At 35.5% G+C, this 12,489-nt stretch overlaps 1 protein-coding gene across 32 annotated transcripts in view; it reads right to left on the bottom strand.

Annotated features, from left to right (window-relative positions):
* Positions 1-12,489, bottom strand: part of ZMYM2 (zinc finger MYM-type containing 2) — a 129,376-nt gene that overhangs the window by 51,780 nt on the left and 65,107 nt on the right. For 30 of the 32 annotated variants that reach the window (XR_010150611.1, XR_010150616.1, XR_010150615.1 and 27 more), the window contains 4 exons: positions 8,253-8,403; positions 7,695-7,810; positions 3,558-3,674; positions 597-747 (listed from right to left, as the gene is read on the bottom strand). Coding sequence is in view for 18 of the 32 variants with exons in the window: in XM_063792417.1 (XP_063648487.1) it covers positions 597-747; positions 3,558-3,674; positions 7,695-7,810; positions 8,253-8,403 (535 nt within the window). In the remaining 14 variants the exon portion in view is untranslated. Of the gene's footprint in view, positions 1-596; positions 748-3,557; positions 3,675-7,694; positions 7,811-8,252; positions 8,404-12,236; positions 12,343-12,489 lie in introns of those variants that run through there. The other 2 variants (XR_010150622.1, XM_063792420.1) reach the window with 2 other exon arrangements.

The following is a 12,489-nucleotide window of genomic DNA, read 5'->3' as shown; positions in this document are numbered from 1 at the left end:
TACAATCCTAGTTCCTATCTCTGGATAAGTAGATTTAGAATTTGAATTCATCTGTATAATCTGCTGCCTGGCACCAGAGCAGCAAAAGTGTAGATAAGAGGAAAGGGAATTCTTGAACATACTAAAACAGAACCCAGTGTTTCCCTGGCACCCCAAATTGAATACCTAAAAGTATCTTCCCATTTTAGTACTGCCATATGTGATTTTCTTTCTGGTATACATATTGAAAACCTTTGCAGGTTAGGTAGTAAGCTGCGCAGGGAAAATGGAGCTAATGGAAAACAATTTTAAACCACTTGGAAAACCAACTTTCAGACCACAACATGTAGGTTTAGAAATAACATGGCATGAAAATGCTTTTATTTTATTCTAAAACTTTAATGAAATAAGAGGTTACCAAATTTTTAGAGATAAAACCATCTTGAAGCCCAGATCTACAAACACATATAAAATAACGAAACAAGTCAGTAGAAACGTAAACTCAATTTTTTTTGTTCAGCTACATTAAAATTGTGCAGCCACTCTGGATATATTGTTTTGGCAAAAAACATTAAATATCAATAAATGTTATGAACAACACTGTATATGCAACTTGCCTTCACTACAGAAAGGTCTCTTAACGCCAGAGAAATTTACTGTTTCATGAAGAGTCTTCTCCTCTTGACAGTATTCGCAATATGTAACTATGCAATGCAACTTCTTATAGTCATCTGAACAAGTTTTGCTGCAGAACTGATGCACTTTGTTCTAAATGCACAATGGGAACCTTGGTAAGTATATGACGACCACCTCAAGAAAAAGCTTAAGAAATAAACACGCCACTTTTACAGAAGCAAAGTTAAATCATTTACCTATTTAATGTTAAGATCCTTGGGGATAGATTTCCTACAGGCCATGGATGCCTAGTTTAACCAATTCACTGCCAAATTTAAACATAGCTCCACAAAATTCAGTGCCATTAGCTACCCTAAAATTACTTAATGGAAGTAAAAGTATCACTAAATAAGATGATAGACTGGTGTTGCTAACATAATTGGAGAAATGGGAAGAAAATGATGGAAAATACAGCATAGGTAAACTAAAGAAAGATAAAAATTATGGCACTAATAATATTTTCAGTCAAAAAGAAAAATTCTTTGTTGAGTATAAACAAGTAGGCTCCATCACATTCCTACCACACACCTTAATAGTAACAGATGTATCATGGATGAAGTATTCAATTTGGTGCCATCACACAGCATGCTGCTGAACTTGAGACTGAGTTGTTTCCCTTGAATGGAACATGATTAGTAATAATTTGTTTCTCCTGGGCCCAAACCCACAATAGCCAGAGCTACTTTTCAAATATTAACCCAAGCAGGTATGAACAAGTTAAAACTTCCAGGGAGGCAGCTTTTCTCTCATTATTGAGCAGGCTACAGACTAAGTCTAAACCATTTACTTTACAGTTAGCAAAGACATGTGAAGACCAGAATAAGGAAGGTGAGGGAGTCTGGGAATCAACTCAAGTAGTAAGGCAATCATTAGTGGAAAGTTGCCCCATTATGACTATGTAATTTATAGAAGGAGGAAGGCAACAAAGAAGCCACATGGAGTGAGGAGAAAGAGACCACTGAATTCTCAATCTCCCAGGGGGACACGCTCAACTCTCATTCAGTGTGGCAGTGTCTCTTAACTGCTTCTAACACTTAACCTCCATGTAAATAAAAGCAATACACCAAAACAACTACAGAAGTGGAGTAGCATTGACATAAATGCAGTGAAAAGGACCTCATTTTGATCTAGTATCAAAATTCAGTGTATGCAGGATCTTCATTTTCTATATGACACTATTATTCTGTATGCTTGCTAATGGATTTCTTTCTTCATTCCCTCATCACTCCTTTATTACCTCTTACTGGGCCTTCATTCTTACTGCTGTTACTTAAAGGTTATCAGTCACTAAAAATCATCACTGGATGCCAACAACAGTCTCAAATAGGGATTGGTTTAAATGATCTGGAGACAGCACCAAAGCAAATAATAAACTAAAAAATGTTCCAGTCATTAAACTGTTAAAATGAAATTTCAGGTTTCCAAAGTACTTTAGAAATCATGTAATCCAGGCTGGGTGCGGTGGCTCATGCCTGTGATCCCAGCACTTTGGGAGGCTGAGGCGGGCGGACTGCCTGAGGCCAGGAGTTCAAGACCAGCCTGGCCAACATGGTGAAACCCCATCTCTACTAAAAATACAAAAATTAGCCAGGCGTGGTGGCAGGCATCTGTAATCCCAGCTACTTGGGAAACTGAGGCAGGAGAATCGCTTGAACCTGGGAGGTGGAGGTTGAAGTGAGCCAAGATCACGCCATTGTACTCCAGCCTGGGCAACAGAGCGAGACTCCATCTCAAAAAAAAGACAGAAAAAAATCATGTAATCCAGTTCTGGGTACCACCTTTCACTTAAGACTTAGTTACTGAATGACTCACCAACAGCTCCTAATAAATTTTGGCTCAAGAACAGTGTTAATACTACATCTTCTAAATCTTGTATACCATTTTATCATATACTCCATGCACTACCTCCCACCCTGCCCCACCCCTAAAGCAGTGAAAAGAAACAATGGCCAAAGGCAAGCATTGCTCAAGAAAGCAATGGGCAGCCTGGGCAGTCTTGTCCATGTATCCATCTATTACTGCCCCCTTATGAAATAAAAGTCAATCATCAGCGTTATTGCTAATGGAGACATGTCAAAGCAAATCAGTAAACTAATGAAAAAAGGGAAAAGAAAATAAACTTGTAGTGGGATTCATAGGCCACTATTGTTTTATTAAAACACAATTATGGCCGGGCATGGTGGCTCTTGCCTGTAATCCCAGCACTTTGGGAGGCTGAGGTGGGCGGATCAGTTGAGGTCTGGAGATCAAGACCAGCCTGGCCAACATGGTGAAACCCCGTCTCTACTAAAAATACAAAAATTAGCTGGGCATGGTGGTGCCCACCTGTATTCCCAGCTACTTGGGACGCTGAGGCAGGAGAATCACCTCAACTGAGGAGACAGAGATTGCAGTGAGCCGAGATCGTGCCACTGCACTCCAGCCTGGGCAACACAGCAAGACTCTGAGAAAAAAAGAAAAAGAAAAAAAAAAAACAATTACAGAATTGTATCATTTTATAAATGACAATGTAGTATATGACTAATACATTCTAATATGTACAGCTACTGAGTGATAGAAAATATCGTTCTCAGATAATACAGGACAGGGAGAAACATGGGACAAAAAAAGGAAAGACAATTGCTCTAGGTACGTAGCTAAACAAAGTGACATTCTGTACACTATTATGAACTTATACAATATATCAGGAATATGACTTCAGTAATTTTTCTTGGACCTAAAAAGACATAGATCCTTTGTTGGTTTTCCACTCCCACATGAGAATAAATAATCCAATCATAAAAAAAAATCTGAAAAGCATATTTTTATCTACCAAGAAATAGGTTTCCAGAGGAAATACAACACTTATTTTACTAGACTTTCTTTTTAGCACTAGATAACACACATTACAAAATACAACTTGCCTCCCATTCCAGGATTTCTGGTTTTGAACAAAAGGAATTTTTGCAGTAGTTGCATTTCAACTGAATATCACTTGGCGCTACAAACTGGCCATTTGGAGATGACTGCATACTTAGAGCCTAAAACAAAGAACAAAAGATACTAAGCCTGACATGTATGTTTGAATTTCTATTTGTGATTACTGTCATATATCTACGATGTCCAGAAAGTAATATACATCTTGCTTAGATATCTTTTCAGCACATAAAACTCATTTCCAAATTTTGTCCTTAAAAATTATAGTATATGTTAGTTTTATAAAATTGAAATTAAATTTAATTTTTAACCACAGAATTATTATTTACCTAAAATAAGAAAAAATCATACATTCAATCATCATCTGTTCACTTAAGAAAATGTAAGGAAGTAACAGTAAGCAAATAATAGTGAGGTTAAGTTGCCCATGTTCTGAACTAACAGAAGTTTAAAAAAACAAAAAGAACAAAAACCTACTTCTTATTGCTATCTCCAATAATCATCAAATATCTAATTTACTAATGTTTTGTGCCACTGCATCCCTACTATAATTTTCATTCCAAGTCTACCAGTGAAATAGGCCTATGTTGGCCAGGCGCAGTGGCTCACATCTGTAATTCTAGCACTTTGGGAGGTCAAGACGGGCAGATCACCCAAGGTCAGGAGTTCGAGACCAGCCTGGTCAACATGGCAAAACCCCGTCTCTACTAAAACTACAAAAATTAGGCCAGGCGTGGTAGCTCATGCCTGTAATCCCGGCACTTTGGGAGGCCAAGGCGGGCGGATCACGAAGTCAGGAGATCGAGACCATCCTGGCTAACACGGTAAAACCCCGTCTCTACTAAAAATACAAAAAATTAGCTGGGGGTGGTGGCAGGTGCCTGTAGTACCAGCTACTCAGGAGGTTGAGGCAGGAGAATGGCGTGAACCCACGAGGCGGAGCTTGCAGTGAGCCGAGATCACGCCACTGCACTCCAGCCTGGGCGACAGAGCGAGACTCCGTCTCAAAAAAAAGAAAAAAAAATTAGTTGAGCATGGTGGCGCATGCCTGTAATCCCAGCTACTTGGGAGGCTGAGGCAGGGGAAATCACTTGAACCCAGGAGGCGGAGGTTGCAGTGAGCCGAGATCACACCACTGCATTCTAGCCTGGGTGACAGAGCGAGACTCCATCTGAAAAAAAACAAAAAACAAAAAAAAAAAAAGAGGAAAAGAAATCGGCCTATGTTACATTTAAAAATTGATCACTTCTTCTTCAAAGTTAGGAGAAAAAAGATTTACACACTGGTATTCACAAGAGGAATTTTACTATTCCTTTTTTTTTTAAAGTTAAAACAATTTACAGACTGGACGTCATAGCTCACACCTGTAATCCCAGTACTTTGGGAGGCAGAGGCAGGCGGATCGCTGGAAGTCAGGAGTTCGAGACCAGCCTGGCCAATGTGGCGAAAGTCCGTCTCTACTGAAAATACAAAAATTAGCTAGGCATGGTGGCAGGTGCCTGTAATCCCAGCTACTTGGGAAGCTGAGGCAGAATCACTTGAACCCAGGAGGCAGAGATTGCAGCGAGCCGAGATCATGCCACTGCACCCCAGCCTGGGCGACAGAGTGAGATTCTGTCTCCAAAAAAAAAAAATTTACAGAATAAGACACAATATAAGCATACATGGACACTGACAGATTTTTTCTAATTCCTAATCTGAATGGTGAGGACACTGGTATTTAATTATCATTTTTTAAACCATATTTCTCATATATTACATATAACCTTAATGCATGAAACGGTTAATAAAAATTAGCCATTCAATGTACAGTGGAAGGAGAAAAAACTACCATTTTTAAAACTTCTGCATACACTGTACAACACTAAGTTTGTGAAAAATAAAATATACAGATTTAAGACTATCAGATGAATAAATTTAAAAAATAAAAGCCAACATTACTCTTAGCGTTTCCAAAAAATTTGAGCCCCATTAAAGTTAACTAGTCTTTCAAAACAAATGGAATATGCTACAGTCTGAATGTTGGTGTTCCCCCACAAATTCATAGGCTGAAATCCTAAACCCCAAGGTGACAGTATTAGAAGAGGTAGGGGCTTTGAAAAGGTGATCAGACCATTAGAGCTCCACCCTCGTGATCTAATCAGTCAGTACTCTCATAACAGAAGCCTGAGGGAGCTCATTCGCTACCTTCACCATGTGAGGACACAGCAAGAAGGTACCATCTATGAGGAATAGATCTTCAACGGACAACAAATTGCCAGTGCCTTATCTTGGACTTACTAACCTCCAGACTATGAGAAACAAACTTCTATTTATAAGCTACCAGTCTAAGGTATTCTGTAATAGCAGTCTGAATGGACTAAGAGGGAATACTATCCTGTTATCTTACTTTTAAAAGGAAAAACATCTAATGAAGATATAAAGTTCAAAATATATGGTTTGCTTTATGATAAAGGGAAAAATGTTGCTTTTCTGTCAATTTTGTATTATTTATATGCAGAGAGATGAAGCTGCCTGTAGGCCTATCTGGATGTATTCCTCAAAATAAGAGCCTAAATTAAGTACAGTCGGTCCTACATATCCATGGATTCAACCAACAGAGGATCAAAAATTAAAAAAAAAAAAAAGATGATTGCACGTGTATGGACATGTACAGTCATTTTCTTCTTGTCATTATTGCCTAAACAATACAGTATAACAACTCTTTACATAGCATTTACATGGCATTAGATATTAAGGGTTATCTAGATGTGATTTAAAGTACACAGGAAGACTTGCACTGTAGGTTACATGCAAATACTATGCCATATTATATAAGGGATTTGGGCATCCTGGAATTTTATATCTGCAGGAGATCCTGGTACCACTTGCCCATGGATATCGAGGGGTAACTGTATATCTTAAAATATACAATATACATATACAGAGGATCTTATCAAATCATGGGTGATACAAGTTTCAATTAAATGAAAAGGGTAGTTACAACATTTTCAATTATCAGTTTAGTTTATCCAACAATATCAAAAAACAAAGTTCAAGATCTGACAAGTAGCATGCTATAGACACTGTCTTCCTCTCTTCTAATTAATAATTATTCCTTAATTTCTAGTTTAAGAAAAGCCAACAAGGCAAAAGCAATATCTACCACTGTAAGGATGTATCAATGGCCATGATCCCAACTTCTGAAATAACAAGTTAAGTCTTAAACGTGGTTTATCACCTAAGCTCAGTGAAAATATTACTATTAACAAAAACTGACATTCATTTGAATTCAAAAACACCTCAATTTAAATACTAATAAGTGATATAGTAACTATTATACTTAAGAAACTATATTTGCAGTTTAAATAAATTAACATAGAGCACAGTACCTGGAATAAAGCAGAATTGTTGGATGAATTAACTCATGAAGCATGGCTTTATGCACGGGTTTGAACCTTTGGGTAATACCCTGAAATTTTCACACACAACAGGTAAACCTAATCGTATCACCTAACTAATGCTTGAATTCCCTCTAAACTATTCCTTCCTAGTGGTCAACCAGGTTAAGTTTGAACGCTTCCAAGAATCTATCTTCTGAGACTATCCATACTCCAAATTTGAAAAACTATGTTAGCAAGTCTTTCTTTACATTTACCAAAATGAAAAATGTCTCCCTAAAACTGATCTTGTATTAAATTAAGGCCTAGTGTAAAAAATCTAATTCCCTCTTTACATGGTCCATTTCTAACATATGAAGAAAGCAAGTATTCTTATGACTTCTAGGCTAAATACATCTAGGTCCTCTATCCGTTTGTCACATAAGAGTTCCCCTTACGGTTCACATTTTATTCAAACTATCTAACAAGAAAAAACTACACATCAGCACTGAACTATATTAAAATTTCTTTTCCTTCAAAATCTGTATCAGAGTAATAATTATAATCTCAATTAGACTATCCAGTCTAAAATAGAAAACTGGTACAGCCACATATTCTGTGACTAGGATATCCACCTTCCAATTTGGCCCTCAACAAGCTACGTAAAAATTAAGATAAAATAAAGATAAAGCATATTATATTACACTGATTATTTTCTATGTGTATTTTATTGGGGGCATGGGTTATGCAAAATAAACGACAAACCTGAAATTTAGCCACACAACTGGAATTGCAAAAGTTGTACAGTTTTCCATCAGGCATTGTGGCTTGGTATTGAGGTAAAGAGTTTCGCTTACAAAAATGGCAAATAATTCCCAAACCTAGGAAAGAAAAGGTACATATCTGATTTGTTTATAAAGTAATAAAAAAGTTTTTTTATCTTAACTACTGAGATCATAGAAGTTTCTGTTAAAAAATAAACTATTATTATTTGCACCTTCAATACTGAAGATTATGTGCACTTTTAAAATATTGTCATAACAGACTCTGATATTATGCCACTAAAACATACATAGATATAGAGAAAAAACTCAGTTTTGGGTAATTTTTTAGATGGAGTAACAATTTTAGTTAAGAACATAGACATGAAGAGAACTAAAAAAGTAGTACAGAATAATCAAAATAATTAGAACAGTTTTCAAAAAGATTAATATAAAATAAAAAGCTGTTAAAAACAAGCATAAAAACATTAAATAAGAGTATTTATGCAAAAATTAATTACGTTGTAAAGTTTTTTTAACTGTCCAAATATGTGAAACTTACTTTGTGATTTTGCATATTTTGTCTTGTGACTGTTCATACAAGCAGTTGAACAATATGGCTCCATATATCCATTAGGACCTATACACTGAGTCATATCAAAAAACCTGCACTGTGTTCGGCAACCAGTACAAGTTGTCAGTTTTCCATATTTCTAAAATTTGAAACATAAAAAGATAATTTTTAAGACTACAACTTAACTAGAAAAGAATTACCAATTTTTCATTACACTTTTTGCCTCTGCAAAACAATCCTGTTAATCTCTAAACAGGTTTAGAGTCATGAGTCTTCATCTACATACAAACTATTAACTATGCAACAACTGCTAAGGTCCAAACAAAGCAATGATCATCAGCTAAGTCGCCTTCAAAAACAGAATGTTTTTCTCTCTATTATATTTAGTTTAACAGAATCCCTACATAGAGTTAAGTAAAACCTGAAAAATTTAGGAAAGGCACAGTGCTTTTTGTTTATAATGAGGACATACTTCTTTGTCATTTGACAAAATCAATTAAATGGAGCTATGAAATATAAGCCTTAATAATAAAAAGTATGGTGAAGAATGAATTTGAAGATTTTAAATCCTTTTCCCACTGAGCTGCTATTGTTCCAAGCACTCTTGGAACTTCTCTTAAAAATGATTTATCACCTATCTACTACATTTGAAATCTCATTAAACCACAATAAAATATAAAAAATTTTTTGAATTAAAAAAATTTAAACCACATTCAAAATGACTTCTGGCTATAAAATGAAGTAAATAATTTATCAATAGATAATAATAAAGTTAATCCTCCTGCCAAAAGTGAACACAGTAATGTGCCAAATAACGATGTTTCACTCAATGATTGTAATGCCATATTTCTACTGTACCTTTTCTATGTTTAGATATATGTAGATACACAAATACTTACCATTGTGTTACAACTGCCTGCAGTATTCATTACAGTAACATGCTGTACAGGCTTATAGCCTAGCAGCAATAAGCTATACCATTTAGGTTTGTTTGAGTACACTCTGTGATGTTCACAAAACAAACTTGTCTAACGATGCATTTTTCAGAACGTATTCTTGTCATTAAGCAATGAATGACTATATGTGCCAACAACAACAACAACAACAAAAGGAGATAAAGAATATGAGGGCAGGGTGTGGCTCACACCTGTAATCCCAGCACACTGGGAAGCCTAGGGAGGTGGAATGCTTGAGCCCAGGAGTTTGAGACCAGCCTGGGTTCAAGCAATTGCCTGGCTATTTTTTTTTGGTGGGGGTGTATTTTTTTTGTAGAGAACTGCTTGAGCCCAGGAGTTCAAGAACAGCCTGGGCAACACAGCAAGACCCCATCTTCCACAAAAAGAAAAAAAAGGTAGAAATAAAAACGAAAGGCTAGCCTTCAAGTGCAAGTTGTTTTGATCCTCTGAGTGGTTGCAGAACTCTGTCATAGTCAAGTTAAATCAAATATCACAAATCACGTTGCAAAATAATTGTATCCATTTTCCACCTCATGTTGCAATTAAATCCGTCTTCATACCCACGAGCATCTATACAATATGAAAATATAAGAAGGCTTCGAAATGTTCCATGGATAGCATAAATAATAGGTGTTATAGATAACAATCAGGCCAAAAATAACAACTGAAATGAATACACTGCATGGAAAAATGTCACAAATACCACAGGGTTTCAGAAAATGAAGGTAATAAATGGAAGGTAAAAATAAACAAAAAAATACAATCAACATCAAGAAAAAGGTCTTTCAGCTTGAAACGAATAGAAAAAGTATAAGAAAACATAGCTGTTTATGTGCCAGGAATGCATGTTCATTATCATCTTATTAAAACCACTTACGCTGCCTACTTCCTCATTTACTGAAATATCAACTAAAGGAAGCCCTCAATTTTGCTTTTCAAAGTGGAAATCAACTCATTCTTTAATGATAGGTCCTCCTTCAAAAATATTTGTCAACTGCAAAAGAATGGTGACAAGGAAAAAATAAAAATGGCTGCAAACATATTATATCTCACTATGATGTGTAAGTATAATAGAAGAGAATGCTCTGCTTTTTTTGTTTGTTTGTTTCCTGAGGTCTATTTGATGACTTAAATTTCTATACTGGAAAAGGGACAAAAACAAAGCAAATCAATGAAACAGAATATAAAATGTTTAAAACTTGAAACTACAGTACAAATTAGTAATGCTATAAAATATTCGGGACAACTGCCACTATGTTGCAAGTTTGCAAGACAGAAAAATCAGCTCCCACTAGGTGTCTGTAGAAGGCCTCCATGTATCAGCACCTACAAAGAATTCTTTTACTCATATAAATTAAGTTCCACCATCTAATCAAATCATGGATTTGATTTCTATTTGAAACATTCTTCAAACTGACCGAGTGAGTCTATTCCTTGGATTTGTGATCCCAACGCTGATTTTATTGGCAGAATGATTAAATAATTAGTAACAGTTTTAAGACATCAAGTAAACATGGAGTTAGGCAACTGTTTCATACAGACAAATAATTTTATCTAAAGAGAATGAAGGCCGGGTGCAGTGGCTCACACCTGTAATCCCAGCACTTTGGGAGGCTGAGGTGGGCAGATCACGAGGTTGGGAGTTCGAGACCAGCCTGGCCAACATGGCAAAACCCCGTCTCTACTAAAAATACAAAAGTTAGCCAGGCGTGGTGGTGCATGCCTGTAGTCCCAGCTATTCAAGAGGCTGAGGCACAAGAATCACTTGAACCTGGGAGGCAGAGGCTGCAGTGAACCAAGATCGTGCCACTACACTCCAGCCTGGGCAACAGAGTGAGACTGCCTCCAAAAAAAAAAAAAAGAAGAAGAAAAAGAAAATGAGAAAGTACTATCAGAATGACAGAATCACTGAGAATATTTCAATACTGCCACTTGCACAGCTACCGCTGCCTCAAAGAACTAATTAATGAAAGAACATTAGCCAAAAGGGAAATATAATTTTATGCCATGTTTACTCAGCTTCATATGTAAGCAATCAAAATAATCATATTTAAATTTCATACAAATTTATATGCGTCCTATAAACACACATTTAGTGATGTAAAGTTTTGTGGAATAAATTCAGAATTAAAATATTCCCTTTTTGGGCATGGGGAAAAATAAGCCTACGTATAATTTCAGTGAAAAAGAATGAGATAGAACCAAGTGAAACAAGATATGGATAAGGTAAAACGTAGATATGATGGGTAAGTTTATGACAAACTGGCTCATTTTCAGTCTACTCATTTAAAAGATGTACCTTATATTTTAATTTTAACCAATTTCACGTGAATGTCAAAACTGTCACGATTTTACAACTTCTCCCAAATTTTCCTTCTACATATAGGAAGTATATTTCATTTGGTACATTTGGACCAATCAAGTAGACCACATGGGAAGGTAATCAAGAAAGAATGGCTTGATGTACCTGCTGCTGCAAATCTAATTTAAGAAATGGCGCCCCAAGATATAGGCTGCATATTATCTACTTTCCTAGCCACATTCAAATACAATATGAACTTTAGTCTGTGACATCGCACAGTAAAGAAATTACCTTTATATTTACTAACCTCTAACTGAAATTTAACATTCTCTTTCACTCTGATTGGAGGCAACAAACTTACTTCATTAGTTTAATAGGGCCTATGACTGTCAAAAATAAAAATTCCCAATTTTTATATCACTCTTAGTATCCCTTAATATATCAATTACATTCAACTTTACTTCAAAATTATAGTTATTAACCACTGGATTTTATTCCTAAATACATTAAAATAAAGCAGCACATTTCAAAAATTTTAAAAATATTTTGGTAACTGTATTTTGATATAATTGGTTGTCTTTGTAATCATAGGTATTTTATGCATTTAATAACATTCTGAGAATGAATCTGTCCTTATTACCAAAGGAATCCAAAGCACTGAAATAGTGAAGAACCTTGATTAGAAGAAGTGGCAATAAAACTCAAACAATGACATAATATTGTAATATTTATTATACTAAATAAGATAATTTCAAGTAAAAATTACAATTCATTTATTCAATAAAACCTGGAAATCATCTCTTCATATTGCAAGATTTGTCTGTGCAGAGAAAAAACGGTTTAAAAATGTATATACCATCATGTTTTACTTTTCTCTATTACTGTTTAATTTACAATTTTTCTTTTAACAGACTTATTCTAACTTTGTAATTTAAGGATTTTTTTCTAATTGACAACAGATGCTAAA

Source organism: Pan troglodytes, chromosome 14 (genome assembly GCF_028858775.2).
Source record: "Pan troglodytes isolate AG18354 chromosome 14, NHGRI_mPanTro3-v2.0_pri, whole genome shotgun sequence".
NCBI lineage: Eukaryota > Metazoa > Chordata > Mammalia > Primates > Hominidae > Pan > Pan troglodytes.
Note: the sequence above shows the minus strand (reverse complement) of the source record. Positions and strands in the feature narration are given on the sequence as shown.